At 62.7% G+C, this 19,827-nt stretch overlaps 1 protein-coding gene across 1 annotated transcript; it reads left to right on the top strand.

The window, feature by feature from the left end:
• The first annotated feature begins 197 nt into the window (after positions 1 to 197).
• HSPG2 (heparan sulfate proteoglycan 2) lies at positions 198 to 19,135 on the top strand. Its single transcript, XM_030463423.1, has 48 exons — positions 198 to 684; positions 785 to 927; positions 1,010 to 1,145; positions 1,244 to 1,389; positions 1,470 to 1,608; positions 1,692 to 1,846; positions 2,193 to 2,331; positions 2,473 to 2,624; positions 3,018 to 3,156; positions 3,350 to 3,507; positions 3,790 to 3,928; positions 4,005 to 4,156; positions 4,257 to 4,395; positions 4,480 to 4,631; positions 4,719 to 4,857; positions 4,947 to 5,098; positions 5,189 to 5,327; positions 5,411 to 5,562; positions 5,646 to 5,784; positions 5,867 to 6,010; positions 6,085 to 6,219; positions 6,852 to 7,033; positions 7,110 to 7,302; positions 7,392 to 7,571; positions 8,042 to 8,302; positions 8,767 to 8,953; positions 9,036 to 9,133; positions 9,669 to 9,935; positions 10,737 to 10,849; positions 10,937 to 11,084; positions 11,171 to 11,287; positions 11,514 to 11,598; positions 11,696 to 11,840; positions 11,911 to 12,010; positions 12,104 to 12,213; positions 12,307 to 12,415; positions 12,491 to 12,589; positions 13,202 to 13,423; positions 14,004 to 14,236; positions 14,328 to 14,511; positions 15,824 to 15,946; positions 16,040 to 16,090; positions 16,199 to 16,274; positions 16,752 to 16,830; positions 16,943 to 17,013; positions 17,121 to 17,204; positions 17,286 to 17,389; positions 18,661 to 19,135. The coding sequence occupies exons 1-48, from the start codon at positions 198 to 200 to the stop codon at positions 18,822 to 18,824; spliced, it is 7,161 nt and encodes a 2,386-aa protein (XP_030319283.1). The 3' UTR covers positions 18,825 to 19,135.
• The last annotated feature ends 692 nt before the right edge of the window (positions 19,136 to 19,827 follow it).

Genomic DNA, 19,827 nt, shown 5'->3' with positions numbered 1-19,827 from the left:
TTTCCATCCCCATCATTCCCATTGACTCCATCATTCCCATTGTCTCCATCATTCCAGTCATCTCTGTCATCCCAGTCATTCCTGTCCCCATTGTTCATCGCCATCATGTCCATCATTCCCATCATCCCTCTCACCTCCATTGTCCCAACACCCCCATTCCCATCATCTCCATCACTTCTGTTGTCCTGATTGTCCCCATGGTCCCTGTTGTTCATCCCTACCACGCCCCTTCATCTCCCATCATGGCTGTCATCCCCACTGTCCCCATCACTACTATTGTCCCCATCATCTCTGTCATGTCTGTCCCTATCACCCTCATCATCCCTATCATCTCCCATCATCCATCTTTATCATTGCCCATCATCCCTGTCACCCCCATCATCCCCATTTTCCCCATCACCCCCATTGTCCCCATAATCCCCATTGTCCCCACAGCCCCCATAGTTCCCATCATCCCCACTGTCTTCGTTGTTTCCATCATCTTCATGGTCTCCATCACCCCCAACACCCCTATGGTCCCCATCACTCCCATTGTCTCCATCATCCCCACCATCCCCGATGTCCTCCTTGCCCCCACCATCTGCGTGCTCCCCATCATTTCCATCAACCCCATTGTCCCCATGGCCCCCATTGTCCCATCACCCCTCTTGTCCCCATCACCCTCACCATCCCATTGTCCTCATGGTTCCCATCATCTGCATGGGGCCCATCATCCCCACCATCTCCATCATCCCCATCACTCTCATCATCCCAATGTCCCCCACTCTGTCCCCTCTCCCCACAGCCCCCGGTGCCCCACGGGTGCAGGTGAGCCCGGAGCGGACAGAGGTTCAGGAGGGCTCCACCGTGCGGCTCTACTGCCGCGGCTCAGGGTCACCCCCTGCCACCCTCACCTGGGAGAAGCAGGGGGGAACCTTACCAGCACAGGTGAGTGGGGGGCACCACCACCCATGGGTGCTGATTTGGGGGGGCATGGCAAGCCCCCCTGACAGCCCCCCTGGTGCCACAGGCCCGCACTGAGGACGGGGACATTGCCACCCTGCTGCTCCCCGCTGTCACCGCCGATGATGCCGGCATCTACTTCTGCGTGGGCACCAGCGCCACCGGCACCGCCCGCGCCGCCATCCAGGTGGCTGTGGTGGCAGGTGAGGAGGGTAAAGGGACATCAGCAGGATTTGGGGACAGCTTTTTTGGGGGGACATAACCCACCCTGTGTTATGCCCACGCTGTTTCCCACCCGCAGGGTCAGCGCCGCCTGTCCGCATCGAGTCCTCGTCCCCATCTGTCACCGAGGGACAGAGCCTGGACCTCGACTGCCTGGTGGCAGGATCGGGCCCTGCCACTGTCACCTGGTACAAGCGCGGCGGCTCTTTGCCTGCTGGCCACCAGGTAGGGTGTGGAGGGGGGTGTCACCCCGAATGCCAGCCCGTTCCCCACCATGTGACACTCACACATGTCCCCAACCCCAGGTTTCAGGGTCCCGTCTCCGTGTCCCCCATGTGACAGCGGCTGATTCTGGGGAGTACGTGTGCCGGGTGACACTGGGGACCAGTGCCCGTGAGGCCTCTGTCATTGTCACTGTTGTGGCTGCAGCTGGATCGTCCTATGGTGAGACTGGGGTGTTGGTGGCACCTGGGGGACACACACTGGTCCCAGGTGGCTGGTCACAGCTCTACCCTCCCCCCCTCCAGGGCCACCAGCTTCAAGTGTCCCAGTACACATCGAGGCCTCCTCATCCACTGTGGCTGAGGGACAGACTCTGGACCTCAACTGCGTGGTGGCAGGACAGGGACAGGCCACTGTCACCTGGTACAAGCGTGGGGGTGCTCTGCCTGCCAAACACCAGGTAGGGGACTTGGTTGGAGGAGATGTCACCAAGGGGATGGTTGGGGTTGATACCTGGCTCTGTAGAAGCTCAGGTGGCCCCTGCAATCTTCCATGGCCCCATGCAAGCCCAGGGCTCCCATGCAAACTTGGGTGGCCCCATGGAAGTCCTGGTGGTCCTTGAAACCTTAAGTGGCCCGTGGAAGCTCAGGTGGCACTTTTGCAAGCCCAGGTGGCACTTGTGGAAGCTTGAACAGTTGGGTGCAAGCCTGGTGGCCCCTGTACAAGCCCAGCTGGAGCTGTGCAAGCCCCAGGTGACCCCATGGAAGCCAAATGACCCCTGTGTCCTGTGTGTCCCCTCCCCACAGGTGTCGGGATCCCGGCTGCGCCTGCTGCAGGTGACAACAGCCGACTCGGGCGAGTATGTGTGCCGGGTGACCAGCGGGGCCACCACCAAGGAATCTGCTGTCATGGTGACAATCCAGCCCAGTGGGGCCAGCCCCTACCGTGAGTGGGGACCAGGAGGGGACAGTGCCAGCAGGGGGTCCCCATGTGGCACAGCACTGAGCTGTGTCTCACCTGACTGTGCCAGAGGGCTCTGCCACGGTCACTGGTGTCACCGTGTCACCCTCTTGTCTTGTTCTCCAGCCTCTGGTGGCACAACCCCCCTGCGCATCGAGTCCCCGTCCTCCAGCGTGACCGAGGGTCAGACCCTGGACCTCAACTGTGTCATTGCCAGCCCTGCACAGGCCACTGTCACCTGGTACAAGCGTGGGGGGGCCCTGCCCGCCAAGCACCAGGTAGGGGACACTGGAGGGGGATGTCCTCTCAGACATCCCCAAGTGGGGAGGTTGGGGCCCTGTGCAAGCCCAGGTGGCTCCATGCAAGGTCAGGTGAACCCATGCAAGCCCAAGTGGCCCTCCACAGGTCCTGGTGGCCTATTCAAGCTCTCGTGGCCCCATGCAAGGCTGAGTAGTCCATACAAACCCAGGTGGTCCCATGCAAGCCGAGGTGACTCCATGCAAGCCCTAGTAGCCCATGCAAGGGCAGGTGGCCTATGCAAGCCTGGTGGCCCCATGGAAGCCCAGGTGGATCATTCAAGCCCAAGCTGCCCCATGTGAGCCCAGTTGTCCTCAAGCAAGCCCCAGAAGTCCCATGGGAGCCCAAATGACCCCCGTGTCCCCTCCCCACAGGTGTTGGGCTCCCGGCTGCGCCTGCTGCAGGTGACAGCAGCCGACTCGGGCGAGTATGTGTGCCGGGTGACCAGCGGGGCCACCACCAAGGAGACCTCCATCATGGTGACAATCCAGCCCAGTGGGGCCAGCACCTACTGTGAGTGGGAACCAGGAGGGGACAGGGCACCCGTGGGGATGGCTCTGCCCTTTGGTGATGCTAGGCCTGGAATGAATTGTGCCCTAGAGAAGGCACCCCTGTGCATGCTCATCCCAGCTTCCTAGGCTCTTGGTGTCCCTCTGAGGGTCACACGTGGTGGTGGCCATGGCCTCTAACCTGTCTTGGTCCCCAGCCCCAGGTGGCACGACCCCCCTGCGCATCGAGTCCTCGTCCCCATCATCGCCGGTGGCTGAGGGTCAGACCCTGGACCTCAACTGTGTCATCGCCAGCCCTGCACAGGCCACTGTCACCTGGTACAAGCGTGGGGGGTCCCTGCCCCCGAAGCACCAGGTAGGTGACACCGAGGGGAATGTCTCAAGGGAGGTGGTTGGGTTAACCCATGGCTTTGTGCAAACCCAGGTGGCCCCTTACAAACCCAGGTGGCCCCATGCGAGCCAGAGTGTCTCCATGCAGGTCCAGGTGGCTCTGTTCAAGTCCAAGTCACCCCTGGAAGCCAAGGTGGCTCATGCGAGCCCAAATGGCCTTGTGCAATGGCACACTGCCCCGTGCAAGCACTGATGGCCCCGTGGAAGCTCAAGTGGCTCTGGTGACCCCCTTGTCCCCTCCCCACAGGTGTCGGGCTCCCGGCTGCGCCTGCTGCAGGTGACAACAGCCGACTCGGGCGAGTACGTGTGCCGGGTGACCAGCGGGGCCACCACCAAGGAGACCTCCATCATGGTGACAATCCAGCCCAGTGGGGCCAGCACCTACCGTGAGTGGGGACCAGGAGGGGACAGGGGAACCGTACTGCAGACTTCTTGGGGTGACCCTTTCATCTCTGTCCTCAGCTGCTGGTGTCACCCCCCCAGTGCGCATTGAGTCCTCATCCTCCTCGGTGGCCGAGGGACAGACCCTGGACCTCAACTGCCTGGTGGCAGGGCAGGGACAAGCCACTGTCACCTGGTACAAGCGTGGGGGGGCCCTCCCAGGCAAGCACCAGGTAGACACGGGAGGAGAGTTTTGGAGCAAAAAAAGGTGGTTTTGGGGATTCCAAGAGGTTTGTGACGCCCTGTCACCTGTGTCACCTCCCCCCCCCCTAGGTGTCAGGCACCCGCCTGCGCATCCCCCAGGTGACAGCAGCTGACTCAGGGGAGTACGTGTGCCGGGTGACATCAGGCGGTGTCACTCACGAGACATCCCTCATCGTCACCATCCAGACTGGTGCTGGCTCCTCCTACGGTATGGGGGATGGGTGGGAGGTTACACAGTGACAGGATGGGGACAGGATGGGGACACAATAGCTGACCCTTCTGCCACCCCCAGCCGTCGGCGTCACGCCACCTGTGAGGATTGAGACCTCATCTGCTGCTGTCACCGAGGGACAGACCCTGGACCTCAACTGCATGGTGGCAGGACAGGGACACCCCCACGTCACCTGGTACCGGCGTGGGGGGGCTCTGCCCCCCAACAGCCAGGTGGGACACTGGGGGAGGTGCCGTCACCCCGCAGGGCAGGGCCGCACCTCAGACACTTGATGTGTCCCCAATTTGCCACCTCCCTAGGTGTCGGGCACCCGCCTGCGCCTCTCCCAGGTGGCAGTGGCTGATTCAGGGGAGTACGTGTGCCGGGTCACCCTGGGGACTGTCACACAGGAGGCTTCTGTCATTGTCACCGTGCCCAGCAGCGCCGGCACCTATTACAGTGAGTGACAAGCAAGAGGGTGGCACTTAGGGACAAGCGGGTGCCACCTTGGTGACAAACATCCCCTTTTGCTATCTCCCCCCTCCCAGCCTCTGGTGTCACCCAGCCCCTACGCATCGAGTCCTCGTCCTCAGCCATCGCCCAGGGACAGACCCTGGACCTCAACTGCCTGGTGGCAGGGTCGGGCCCTGCCACTGTCACCTGGTACAAGCGTGGTGGCTCCCTGCCCACGGGCCACCAGGTAGGGTGCTGAGAAGGGTGTCAACCACACATGCTGCCCTGTCCCCTGCTCCTCTCCAGCACTGACCTGTCCCTAAATTGTCCCCCCCAGGTGTCAGGCACCCGCCTGCGCATCCCCCAGGTGACAGCGGCTGATTCCGGGGAGTATGTGTGCCGGGTGACATCGGGTGGTGTCACACAAGAAACGTCGCTCGTTGTCACCATCGATGATGGAGCCAACCCATCCCACTGTGAGTGCCACCTTTCAGGTGACAGGTACCCACAAGTGCTTGGGCACGGGTGGGGACATTGACCCTTCTCTCTGCCCCTGCAGCTGCCAGTGTCACACCCCCCATCCGCATCGAGTCCTCGGCATCCTCTGTCACTGAGGGACAGACCCTGGACCTGGACTGCTTGGTGGCCGGCCAGGGACAGGCCACCATCACCTGGTACAAGCGTGGGGGGTCCCTCCCGGCCAAGCACCAGGTAGATGGGGACACTGGCTGAGTGGAGAATGGTGGCCATGGGTGGTTGGTTGATGCCACCACCTGCTGTCATCGTGTCCCCAGGTTTCAGGGTCCCGCCTGCGGCTGTCACAGCTCTCAGTGGCCGACTCAGGGGAGTACGTGTGCCGGGCAGACACGGGCAGTGTGTCCCGCGAGGCCACTCTCACTGTCACTGTCACCTCCCGTGACAGCTCCAGCTACCGTAAGTGTGCCCATGGGACAAGAGAGGATGCTGGAGGGACACGGCTGACTTTGGTGGCTTCCCTGTCCTTTTGTCCCCGCAGGTCTGCAGAGCCCCATTATCTCCATCGACCCACACAGCATGGCAGTGGCACCGGGTGAAGATGCCACCTTCAAGTGCCGCGTCCATGATGGTGCCCGGCCCATCAACATCACTTGGCGGATGGGACCTGGCCAACATCTCCAAGGTATGGTGGTCCCCAGAAGGGCCTCAGCAAGGTCGCTGGGGTAGCCTTGGTTCTGACAGCTCCTTTTTGCCCAGACAATGTGAAGATCAGCTCCAATGGCTCGGTCATCTCCATCTCTGGTGCCCACGTGGGCAACCAGGGCGCCTACCACTGCGTGGCCTCCAACCGCTTCGGTGTCGCCAGCAGCGTTGTCAACCTCCTGGTGCAAGGTGCGAGGTGGCCAGTGTGGCCCTGTCCCTGTCCCCATGTGCTCCAGATGGCCAGGGGGTGGTGGTGTCTCTGTCCTCATGCTGGTGTCCTCCATGTGCTCTAGATACCCCTGAGGTGATGGAGACTCCATCTCCATGTCCTTCATATGCTTCAGGTGCTCCTGGAGCAGTCATGCCCGTGTCCCCGTGCTGATGTCCTCTAGGCACCCCTGGGGTTGTGTTTTCCCCATCCCCATCCTGATGTCTTCTGTGTGCTTCAGATGCTCCTGGGTTGATGGTGTCCTCATCCCCATGTCCTTCATCATATGCTCTAGATATTCTTATGGTGGTGGTGTCCCCATCTCCATGCTGATGTCCTCCATAGGCTCCAGATGCTCCTGGATTGATGGTACCTTTGTCCCCATCTTGATACCCTTCATGGGTTTCAGATACTTCAGGGTTGATGGTGTCCCCATCCCCGTGTCTTTCATATGCTCTAGATGTCCCCAAGGTGGTGGTGGTGTCCCCATTCCCATGCTGAAGTCCTCCCCATGCTCCAGATGCCCCCAGGCTGACAGTGTCCCCCGTGGCCACGCCAACATCCTTAGTGGTGGTGTCCCCATCCCCACGCTGACACCCTCCTCCTTCTCCAGGTGCACCCACGGTGTCAGTGATGCCCCCAGGCCCCGTGACGGTGCAGGAGGGCAAATCCCTCAGCGTGGAGTGCCTGGGCCGGGGCGAACCGCGGCCTCTGGTGCGCTGGAGCCGCCCGGGCTCCCGGCAGAAGGTGGAGCACCAAACGCTGCTGCACATGGACAGCCAGGCCATCCTGCAGGTGAGCAGGACACCCTGGGGCTCCGCAGGGTGCCGATGGGTGCCTGGTCCTCACCACCCATCCCCGTGTCCACCAGCTCTCCCCAGCCAAGCCGGAGCACGCCGGGACCTACGTCTGCACGGCGCACAGCGCCCTGGGCTCGGCACAAGCCCGGGTGGACATCAACGTGGAGACGGGGCAGCGGCACCCCGGAGCCCCCGAGGTCACCGTACCACCCGCTGTCACTGTGGTGGCAGGGGACACCGCCACGCTGCACTGCACGGCCAGAGGTATGGAGAGGAGGCAGGGTGGTGGGGAGAGATGGGGCCCAACCATCACGATTCGGTGATTCTGTGACTGTCACCATTGTCACCCGCAGGAGAACCGGAGCCCCAGGTGGAGTGGTCGAAGCTGCGGGCGCCGCTGCCTTGGCAGCACCGGGTGGAGAACGGGAGCCTGGTCATCCCCCGGGCTGCCCAGCAGGACTCAGGACAGTACATCTGCAATGCCACCAGCCCCACTGGCACTGCCCAGGCCTTTGTCGCCCTCCACGTGGAGAGTAAGGGAGTACTGGGGGGAAGGGGTGCCCCTAGGGACCACCTGCCGTCTCCACCAGCTCCTCCTCCAGACCTCATCCCAGCCCTGCCTCCCAGATCCAGCCTGGTCCCAGCCCCTACTCACCCTCTTCCTCCCCAGCTCCTCTCTGACTCTGCTCATGCCCTTCCATCCATCTCTTCCTTCTACATCCATTCATCTCAGCCATCGCAGTACACACACCTCTCATACCCCTCTATCCATCCATCCTGTCCCACTGACCCACCCACTGTCCCACCATTATCCCATTGACCCACCCATTGCCCCATTGACCCACCCATTGAACCTCCCATTGACCCATCCATTGTCCATTGACCCACCCACTGTCCCACCCATCATCCCATTGACCCACCCATTGTCCCATTGCCCCACCCATTGCCCTGTTGCCCCATCCTGGCTGTGGCCACGTCCTGACAGTACTACCCATTCCCCCAGCACCACCATATGCCACCAGCCTGCCAGAAGACAGCATGGTGCGTGCTGGCGACGCGCTGCAGGTGCAGTGTGTGGCCCATGGCACCCCCCCACTGCTCTACACTTGGGACAAGGTCAATGGTAACCTCTCTGAACGCGTCATCCACCGTGCCGGCCTTCTCCGCATCAGCCCCGTCTTCCCCGACGATGCCGGCACCTACCGCTGCCGCGTCACCAACCGCGTCGGCACCGCCGAGACCTTCGCCCGGGTGGTTGTCCACGGTGAGCTCTGGGGGTGCTGGTGTCACCGGGTGCCATCATAGAATCATCATCCTAGAATGGCTGAGGTTGGGAGGGAGCTCAGAGCTCATCCCCTCCAAGCTCCTGCCATGCCCAGGGACACCTCTCATCCAGCCCAGGTTGCTCCAAGCCTCATCCAACCTGGGCTTGAACACCTCCAGGGAGGGGGCAGCCACAGCTTCTCTGGGCAATCTGTTCCAGAGTCTCAGCACTCTCCTGATGAAGAACTTCTTCCTAAGATCCAGTCTGAGCCTCTTCTCCCTCAGTTTCAAACCATTTCCCCTTCTCCTATCACTGGACACTTATGAAAAGTCCCTCTGCAGCCTTCCTGGGGGTTCCTTCAGGGACTGGGGGGCAGCTCTAAGGTCCCTCTGGAGTCTTCCCTTCTCCAGGGTGAACAATCCCAGCTCCCTCAGCCTCATCTCATGATTCTGCACCCCACTCAGGTGACACAGGTGACAGTGGCAGCGGTCCCCTGACGGTGCGGGTGACACCGGGGAGCCTGGTGAAAGGGGTGGGTGGCACGGCCGAGTTCGCCTGCAGCGTCTCGGGGGACCCCCGGGCACGCCTGGAGTGGCTGAAGGAGGGGGGGGAGCTGCCCCCCAGCCACAGCGTGCGGGACGGAGTGCTGAGGTAAGGGATGGGGGTGGGCAGGGGGTGGTGGGGACAGGGGGTGGTGGGGTGAGGGTCTCACAGCCCAGCTGTGTCCCTGCAGGATGCCGGAGCTGGCGTGGGGGGCGCAGGGGGTGTACGTGTGCCGGGCCAGCGCCCCGGGGGGACACGCAGAGGACAGGGTCACCCTCACCGTTCAGGGTAGGACATGGGCACCCCTCAACCTGATCCCACATACACACGGTGCCCCAGGACCCCCATCCCCCAAACCCAAGGGCACCCCTGACTCCCACCTATACAGGCACCCCAAGACCAGGGGCACCCCAATACCTGACCCCCACTCGTACTGCACCCTGGGATCCCCATCCCCCCTCAACCCAAGAGCACTCCCTGGCATGACCACCACCAACACGGGCACCCTGAGTCCCTTGTCCCCAAGCCCAGGAGCACCCACTGACCCATCCCCCACAGATAACAGCACCTCTTGACCCCTTCCCCCCCATGGCCCCCAACACCCTGTTACCCCACACCTCCCCCCATACCCCTCAACACTCCGGGACTCCCCCATCTCCCACCATGCACCCAACACCTCCAATCTCTCCTTACACCCACGAGAACCCTGGTACCTCCAATCTCTCCCCATTCCTTCAGAACCCCCATCTCTTACTCCTGTGCTTGCCACCTCAGACAGCGGTGGAGGGGGTCACCCCAAAAGTCCCCTTTTTACCCCCCCAAGCTCTCCCCAAGGCCGTGATCAACATACGGACAGCAGTGCAGACGGTGCTGGCAGGGACAGCAGTGGAACTGGAGTGCCTGGGCTTGGGTGACCCCCGTCCCCACGTCACCTGGAGCAAAGTGGGGGGTCGGATCCGTCCCGGGGTGCTGGTCCGGGATGGCACCCTCACCATTGAGCGGGTGGAACGGGCGGACGCCGGGCAGTACCGCTGCACTGCCACCAACACCGTGGGCACCGTGCAGTCCCACCTCATCCTCCGTGTACAAGGTGAGGGCTGGGGACACAGGTGGTGCCAGGTCCTGTCCTGGGGTCATAACAACCCTACACCATGTTCCAGGCTTGGGACAGAGCAGCTGGAAAGTGCCTGATGGGAAAAGGACGTGGGGATGTTGGTTGAGAGTGCCTGAAGAGCCAGGGTGTGCCCAGGTGGCCAAGAAGGCCACCAGCATCCTGGCTTGTGTCAGCACTGGTGTGGCCAGCAGGAGCAGAGCAGGGATGGTCCCTGTGCTGGGCACTGGGGAGGCTGCACCTCAAATCCTGGGGTCAGTTCTGGAACCCTCAGGAGGGGATGGAGAGTGTCCAGAGAAGGGAATGGAGCTGGGGAAGGGTCTGGAGAGCATGGAGAAGGGTCTGTAGAAGTTGTGAGGAGCATCTGAGGGCCCTGTGGGTGCTGATCCTGGAGCAGAGGAGGCTGAGGGGAGACCTTCTGGCTCTCTGCAACCCCCTGAGAGGAGGTTGGAGCCAGGGGGGATGGTCTCTGCTCCCAAGGAACAAGGGATGGGACAAGAGGAACTTTTGGCACAACTCAAGTTGTGCCAGGGGAGGTTTAGGTTGGAGCTGGGGAAGAATTTCTGCCTGGAAAGGGTTGTCAGGGCCTGGCCCAGGCTGCCCAGGGCAGGGCTGGAGTCCCCATCATCCCTGGAGGGGTTTCAGAGCCCCAGAGATGTGGGGATGAGGGACAAGGGGCAGTGGTGGCCTGGACAGTGCTGGGTTACTGGTTAGACTGGGTGCTCTTCAAGGCCTTTCCCAACCAGGACAGTTGATGATTCCATGGTTTTCTGTCCCTAGCTGCCCCCCAGGTCTCCAGTCATCCAGATGTGAAAGAGGTCTCAGTGGGTTCCTCAGCTGTTTTACCCTGCTTGGCATCTGGTTTCCCAGTGCCAGAGATCACCTGGAGCAAGGTGAGATGATGGGGCACGAGGATGGGGGCACAGGGGGGGAGAGGGGGGGCACCCAATGGTGCTGACAGCCATGTCACCTCCACCCAGCTGGAGGGGGAGCTGCCAGCAGGGGCCAGGGTGGAGGGGAACGTCCTGACACTGCCAGCTGTGAGCCATGAGGACTCTGGTGTCTACATCTGTGCTGCCACCAACCAGCGAGGCCAGGAGAAGGCATACTATGTCCTGAGGGTGCGAGGTGAGGACAGACAAATGGACAGGGGGGGTGTGTTTGGGGGGACAGGATGTACCCTCACCCCTCCTGACCCCACTGCATGCCCGCAGAGAGCCTGGTCCCCTATTTTGGGCAGACACCCCGCTCCTTCCTCCCCCTGCCCACCATCAAGGATGCCTACAAGAGGTTTGAGATCCTCATCACCTTCCGACCTGATGCTGCTGATGGTGAGCATATCCCCAGTGTGTCACCATGTGTGTCCCCATGTGTCACCATGTCCCCTCCATCCCTCCTCCCCAGGCCCTCCTCCTTTACTCAGCCAACTCCCCCTCCACCCTCTGAGGTTGGGTATTGTGTTTCTCCTCTATCCCAGGGGGTATTTTTGGGGTGAGCCCCACAGTGTCACCCCCACCCTGAGGTGGCCCCCAACCCCCCCTTTCTGTCACCCCTCAGGTCTCCTCCTCTACAATGGGCAGCAGAAAAACAGCGGCGCCGACTTCATCTCCTTCGGCTTGGTGGACGGACGCCCCGAATTCCGGTGAGACCCAGGAGTTTGGGTGCTATGGGTGGGCAAAGGGAGGGGGAGGGATGGATGGGTGGGTGCCAACACCTTCCTACACCCAAAAATAAACCAGGTTTGATGCCGGGTCGGGCATGGCCACCATCCGTCACCCCACGCCGCTGCGGCTGGGTCAGTACCACACCGTCCGGCTGCGCCGCAACCTCACCCGGGGGTCTCTGGAGCTGGAGGGGCACCCCCCGGTCAATGGCACCTCCCAGGTAAGTTTGTGAAGCGAGGGGAGGGGAGCTGGGGGTTATTTTTTGGGTGCCCACCCACCTTTTCCCCCAGGGGAAATTCCAAGGGCTGGATCTGAATGAGGAGCTGTACCTGGGGGGTTACCCCGATTTCAGCGCCTTGGCCAAGACGGGGCTCAGCACCGGGTTTGTGGGTGAGTTAAAGGGTTTTTGGGGGTGTGGGTGTTGGGGGGGCTGTGCTAGGTGTCACCCACCCCCCTCTTTCTTCCATCTCCATCCCACCCCAGGCTGCGTGCGCCAGCTTCGCATCCAAGGAGAGGAGGTGGCCTTTGGGGACATGGACCTGCAGGCGCACGGGGTCACCAACTGTCCCACCTGCCAGGATCAGCCGTGCCAGGTGAGGATGAGGAAGGGGGACATGATGCTCACCCACTGTCACCTGTCCCTCACTCCTCGCTGACACCCATGTCATCCCCTCCACCCCCTCCAGAACGGTGGTGTGTGCCAGGACGCCGAGAGTGGCACCTACATCTGCCGCTGTCCCCACGGCTTCACCGGCAGCAACTGCGAGTACTCACAGGCTCTGCATTGTCACCCGGGTAAGGTGCCACCCCATGGGGATGTCCCCCCATTGCCCCTCCCCAGGTGGGTGCTGATGGCTTGTCACCCTGCAGAGGCCTGTGGGGCTGATGCCACCTGTGTCAACCGGCCGGACGGGCAGGGCTACACCTGCAGATGTCACCTGGGCAAGGCTGGGGAGAGGTGCACTGAGGGTGAGCGGGGATGGGGACATAGGGGACATGGCTGTCACTGCCCTGGGGATGTGGGCATGGGGTGGGGACCACCTTAGGGAGGTGGGCAGAGGGCTGGGGACATGGGGTTAGGGAACCATTTTGGGAAAGTGGGCAGGGGTTGGGGTCCACCCTGGAGACATGGACGTGGGGTGGGGAGATGGGGATATGGCTCAGGCCACCGTGGGGACATAAGGATGTGGCTGCGGCCACTCTGTCACATGGGCATGAGGTGGGGACCACCCTGGGGACATGGGTATGTGGTAGGGACAACCTTGGGGACATGGGCATAAGGTGAGGACTACCCCAATGGGGCATACCAGGGGCTTGTGCACAGGGCTGGGCACCATCCTGGGGAGCTTGGCATGACGGGGTGAAGGATGGGGTCCTGTCACCATGGGGATGGAGGATGGGGTCTCACCACCATGGGGATGGAAGATGGGGTCTCACCACCATGGGGATGGAGGAAGGGGTCCTATCACCATGGGGATTGAGGATGGGGTTCCACCAACATGGGGATAGAGGATGGGGCCTCATCACCATGGGGATGGAGGATGGGGTCCCACCAGCTGGGCACTGACTGTGGTGTGGCAGGTGAGACGGTGACCGTGCCATCCTTCGGTGAGGAGGGGGCCTTCGTCTCCTACCCACCCCTCACCAACATCCACCATGAGCTGCGGGTGGAGGCCGAGTTCCTGCCGCTGGCACCCGAGGGGCTCCTGCTCTTCAGTGCTGGCAAAGCTGCCCCCGTGGAGGACTACGTGGCCTTGGCCATGATTGGTGGCCACCTCGAGTTCCGCTATGAGCTGGGCTCAGGTGGGCTGGCATGGGGACAAGGGTCCTGATGGCACTGGGTGGGGCTGGTGGCTCTGGGGACCAGGGGTGTAGCCCTGGCACTACTGGGGTTCACTGGTGGCACTGGGGGCCCTGAGCCACAGTGGGGTCCCTTGCCACCATCAAAGTCCCCAAGTGCCACTGGGGTCCCCAAGCTCTGCCAGGGTTCCTGGATATCAGTGGGGTCCCTTGGTGTCACTGGGATCCCCTGGCGTCACATCCCTGGGGTCTTCTGGGGGTCACCGTGGTCTCTTGGCATCACTTTTGTCCCCAGATACTGACAGGGTCCCCAGACATCCGTAGGGTCCCTTGGGGTCTCCTGGCATCACTGAGGGTCTCCAGCTGGTGCCAGCATTGCTGGGCATCACTTGGGTCCCCTGATGTCACCACGGTCCCCTGTCACTGCAGGGGTCCCCAGGCATCAGTGGGGCCCCCTGATGTCACCATGATCCCCTGTCACCACCAGGATCTCCCAAGGCCTGTCCTGGGTTCCCAAACACCCTTAGTGTCCCCTACTGACCCCTACCTCCCCCCCCAACGATGCCACCCCCTGTCCCCACAGGCCCGGCCGTTCTCCGGAGCGTGGAGCCGGTGGCCCTGGGCCGGTGGCACGCGGTGACAGCCGAGCGGGTGCAGAAGGACGGGACCCTGGTGGTGGACGGTGACAGCCCTGTCACCCGCTCCTCCCCCGGCAAGAGCCAAGGCCTCAACCTGCGCAGCCCCCTCTACCTGGGGGGCATCGAGCCCCCCCACCGACCCCCCACCAACACCTCCTTCCGCGGCTGCATTGGAGAGGTGACACCCGGGGCTTTGGGGCGGGGGACACCCAGAGGGGACACCTACCCTGTGTCCCCTCCCTCCATGGTGCCTGTGTGTGTGTGTCCAGGTGACCATCAACGGGAAGAGGCTGGAGCTGGCTGAGGGTTTCCTGCGGGCACGGGGGGTGGGACAGTGCGGGCAGCACTCCCCCTGCCTGCCCACCCCCTGCCTGCGGGGTGCCCGCTGCCTCCCCCTGCCCCCCAGCACCCCAGGACCTGCCTTCCGCTGCCTCTGCCCCCCTGGCTTTGGTGGTGAGTGGGGGGGTCAGGAAGGGGGTTGTCTGTGGGTGTGTGTGGGTGTGTGGGGCGTGCATGTGTGTGGGGTGCATGGGTGTGTGTGTACATAGGGTGTATGGGTGTGCATGTGTATGGGGTGTATGGGGGTGCATCAGGTGCATGGGGGTGCATGTGCATAGGGTGAATGGGTGTGCATGGGTGTGCATGTGTATGGGGTGTATGGGGGTGCATGTGTGTGCATGATCATGGGGTGCATGTGCATGGGATGTATGAGTGTGCATAGGGTACATGGGTGTGTATGTACATGGGGGGGCATGTGCATGGGATGCATGGGTGTGCATGTGTATGGGGTGTATGAGTGTGCATGGGGTGCATGTGCATAGGGTGCATGGGTGTGCATGTGCATGGGGGTGCATGGGGTGCATGGGTGTGCGTGTGCATAGGGTGAATGGGTGTGCATGGGTGTGCATGTGCATGGGAGTGGACATGAGCACGGGTGTGTCTGGGGATGTGTAGGTGCATGGGTGTGTGCAGGGGAGTGCTCTGTGTGTGCTTTGTGTTGTGTGCACGTGTGTGCAGTGTGTGAGCATGGGGCTGTGTCTGTGCCTGTGGCACGGCCGTGCCCTACAGTGAATGTCTGAATGTTTATGCATGTGTGTGCACTGCACAGGCACGTGTGTGTGTGTGTGTGTGTGCTGCACGTCTTCGTGTGCACTGTGCATCCACGCATGCTGCAAGTGCATGCATTCAGTGCATGTGTGGGCATTTGCATGGTGCATGCCTGCTGCACATACGTGTGTGTGGCGTGTGCTCTGTGTGTGATGTCTGCCCACGTGCAGCACCTGCACATGCACTGTGTGTAGAGAGGTGCTCTGTGCATGCATGTGTGCTGCAGATCCACACGTTCATGTGCCCTGTTTGCGTGTGCACCATGCATGTGCATGCACGTGTGCTGCAGACAGACGTGCTGTGCATGCTGAACACCGTGCGTGCATGCGTGTTGTTCACAAGTGAGTGCATCTGCTGCATGTGTGCTGCACAAGCACCGTATGATGCGTGCATCCCTCTGGTGTGCACGTCTGTGCAGTTTGTGGGTGTGTGCATCTGCTGTGCATGCATGCCCACGCGTCCCATTTGCACACACGCGTGAGCACGCCATGTGTTCATCTCCTGCGTATGCACATGGTCACCTTGCACACCTGTGTGCATGCAAGAGCAAATCCCAGGCAGCGGATGGGCTGAGGGCGGGTGCCCACCCGTGTCGCCCACCCGTGTCGCCCACCCGTGTCACCCACCCGTGTCACCCAGTGTCCCCTGTTGTCCCCAGGGCCTCGCTGTGAGTGGGAGGAGAATCGGTGCCTGCACCCCAGCCCCTGCCTGAACGGTGGCACCTGCAGGGACAACGCCTGCCTGTGCCCCCCCGGCTACACCGGCCCCTCCTGCCAGCACCGTGAGTTGGGGACACCTGGGGACACCTGGGGACACCTGGGGAGGGGACACAGACAGCATGTGCCCCCCCTCCCCACCTCACTCTTGCCCACAGGACTGGCGCTGGAGCTGGACCAGGACTGGCAGGAGGGCAGTGGGGGTGGCGGTAGGTCCTGCACCCTTTTTCCCTTGTTTTTCACCCAAAAGTGATACTGAGGGAATGGTGGGGCTCCCCCTTACTCCTCCCCCTACCCCCCCCCTCTTCTCCCCCCAGATGCTCCTGGCCAGTTCAGTGTTGCATTCCAGGATGGATCCTACCTGGCCCTGCCCGGTCACCTCTTCCCCCGTGGGTGAGTGACACTGAGGATGGGGACAGGGACACCCCTGAATGGGGGCAGCACCCCCACCCATGGCACTGCAGCCTGCCTGGGGGGGCTGCATCCACTGCCCCACTGCAGCCTGCCTGGGGGGACTGCACCCACTGCCCCATTGCAGCTTCCCAGGGTGCTGCACCCAATGCACCAGAGCACCCTTCCCTGGGTGCTGCACCCACTGCCCCATTGCAGCCTCCTAGTATGTTGCATTTCCTGCACCACTGCAACCTCTTAGGGTGTTGCACCCAATGCACCATTGCACCCTTGCCTGTGTGCTGCACCCATGGAACCACCCTGGGGTGCTGCACCTATTGCACCAGAGTAACCTCCCTGAGTGCTGCACCCATTGCACCCTCCATGGGATGGATGCTGCACCTATTGAGGCGTTGCACCCTCTCAGGGTGCTGCACCCTTCCCGGGGTGCTGCACCCACCACTCCCCCTCTCCCTGCAGCCCCCCCGAGGCCCCTGACATGCTGGAGCTGGAGGTGAGGACGAGCAGCTCCGAGGGGCTGCTGCTGTGGCACGGGGAGGTGAGTGGGGACAGGGGACAGTGCTGGGGAGGGGACAGGGGTGCCACCCCCATAGAGTGGGGCTCAGGGTGCCCCCCACCCCGCTCACCCCCCCCCCTTGCTGTGCCTGCAGGAGCCCAGCCAGGGTGGCAAAGCCCGAGACTTCGTTGGCCTTGGCTTGAAAGATGGGCACCTGGTGTTCAGGTGAGGAGGGAGTGGTGACAGCACAGGGTGTCACCCCAGGGTGTCACCCATGGGTGTCCCCTGCCACCTCAGGGTGTCCCCTGCACTGAGCCTGTGTCATCCTGCAGCTACCAGCTGGGCAGTGGCGAGGCCACCATCGTCTCTGAAGATCCCATCAATGATGGGGAGTGGCACAGGGTGACAGTGACAAGGTGGGTGGTGGCCAGGGAGGGTCTGGGTGGGGGTCTGGGTGGGGGTCAGGGTGAGGTGTGGGTGCTGATGGTGCTGTGCAGGGAGGGCCGGCGTGGGTGGCTGCAGGTGGATGGTGAGGAGCCAGTGAGTGGGGAGTCACCAGGAGCCAACGTGATGGCCAACACCCAGGGGAACATCTACGTGGGTATGGTGACACCTGGGGGACACGGGGGGACAGGGAAGGGCGTGGGGGGGGACATGGGGGGATGTAGGATGGGCATGGGGTGATGGGGTGGGACACGGTGACAGGGTGGGACGTGGGGGGATGTAGGATGGGCATGGGGTGATGGGGTGGGACATGGTGACAGGGTGGGACGTGGGGTGGGATATGGAGTGGACATCGTGTGGACATGGGGTGGACGTGGGGTGGGACATGGGGTGGACATGGGATAGACACAGGATGGGACATGGTGGGACATGGGATGGATGCAGGATGGACAGGGGGTGATGGGGTGGGACGTGGGGACAGGGTGGAACGTGGCATGGTCCATGGGATGGGACACAGGGTGGCATGGGGTGGGGACACCTGCTGGGACACGGGGTGGCATGGGGTCACCACAGGCAGTGACAGAGAACAGGACACCACAGAGCGGGTGCTGCCCACCCACAAATCCCTCTGTGTCCCCATATCCCCCCATGTCCCCCCCACCCCCCTGTGTCCCCATATCCCCCCATGTTCCTCCATGTCCCCTCGTGTCTGCTGTGTCCCCTCCATGTCCCCCCATATCCTTCATGTCCCCCCATGTCCCCTTGTGTCTGCTGTAACCCCATACCCCCCTCTGTCCCAATATCTTCCCATATCCCCCTCTGTGTCCCTGTGTGTCCCCATATCCCCCAACCCCCCCGATCCCCCTGTGTCCCCATATCCCCCCATGTCCCCCTATATCCCCCCATCCCTTTGTGCCCCCATATCCCCCTGTATCCCCTCCATCACCCTGGGTCCCCATGTCCCTATATCCCCCCATATCCCCCCATCCCTCTGTGTCCCTGTGTGTCTCCATGTCCCCCCATATCCCCCAACCTCCCCCATCCCCCTGTGTCCCCATATCCCCCCATCCCTTTGTGTCCCTGTGTCCCCATATCCCCTCTATCCCTCCCCCTGGGTCCCCATTTCCCCCATATCCCCCCATCCCTCTGTGTCCCTGTGTGTCCCCTTGTCCCCATGTCTCCCCATATCCCCCAACCCCCCCATCCTCCTGTGTCCCCATATCCCCCCATGTCCCCCTATATACCCCCACCCCCCTGTGTCCCCATATCTCCCCATATCCCCCCCACCCCCCTGTGTCCCCATGTCCCCCCCACCCCCCTGTGTCCCCATATCCCCCCATCCCCCTGTGTCCCCATATCCCCCCATATTCCCCCATCCCCCTGTGTCCCCATATCCCCCCACCCCCCCATGTCCCCCTGTCCCCACAGGAGGTGCCCCAGACCCCCTGACGCTGACAGCCTCCAAGTTCCCCTCTGGCATCACGGGGTGCGTGCGGGGTTTGGTGCTGGCACCCGCCGGGACCCCCCGCTACCCCATAGACCTGCGGCATGGTGCGGTGGGGGGTCCCCCCGCCCCCCCCTGCCCCTCCTAACACCCCCCCCCTCCCTTCCCAAAGCCATTCTGGGGGGAATTTGGCCAATTTCATCATTTTCCAAAAAAAAACCCAAAACCAAACAACCAGGAGGAAACGGTGCTTTGCTGCCCCGGGGTGGCCCCCCCGGGGGGAGGGGGGGGGCTGGGACCCCAAAAATGTTTACACACACACACACACACAACCCCCCCACCCCCTTTTCCCGGCCCCCTGAGACTGTGGTGGGGCGGCCGGGCCGCCCGCAGCCCCCGGGGTGGGGGGTGCTGGGGGGACCCCCACGGGGACAGCCATTAAAGGAGAGAGAACTGCCAGAGCTGTCTGGGTGTGCTGGGGGGCACGGGGGGGCTTATAGGGGGGTGTGGAATGGGGGGGTGTATAGGGAGTATGGAATGGGGGGGATTGAGGGTGTATAGGGGGATATGGAATGGGGGGGTGTATAGGGGGGTTTGCAATGGAGGGGGATGGGGCATGTATGGAATGGGGGGGCTTATAGGGGGTATGGAATGGGAGGGGTGAATAGGGGGTATGGAATGGAGGGGGATGAGGGGGTGTATGGAATGGGGGGGTGTATAGGGGGTATGGAATGGGGGGGGGGAGATGGGGGTGTATAGGAGGATATGGAATGGGGGGGTTGTATAGGGTGCGGTACGGGGGGTGCGGGGTCCCGATGGGTCGGGGTACCGAGGTGTATGGGGTCCGGAGGGGTGGGGGGTCCCGATGGGTCGGGGGTACCGGTGGGTCGCGGTACCGATGGGTCGGGGGTACCGGTGGGTCGCGGTACCGATGGGTGGGTGTACCGATGGGTGGAGGTACCGATGGGTGGAGGTACCGATGGGTGGGGTGTCGGTGGGTCGGGGTCCCGATGGGTGGAGGTACCGATGGGTGGGGGTCCCCAGGGGTCGCGGTACCGATGGGTCCGCTCCGCCTGTCCCCGGCCTGACACCCTCCCCCCTCCTCCCAACGGGACGTGGAGGCCCCGCCCCTCCGCGCAGACCCCGCCCCC

This window comes from Calypte anna, chromosome 21, assembly GCF_003957555.1.
Source record: "Calypte anna isolate BGI_N300 chromosome 21, bCalAnn1_v1.p, whole genome shotgun sequence".
NCBI classification, from domain to species: Eukaryota; Metazoa; Chordata; class Aves; order Apodiformes; family Trochilidae; genus Calypte; species Calypte anna.
Note: the sequence above shows the minus strand (reverse complement) of the source record. Positions and strands in the feature narration are given on the sequence as shown.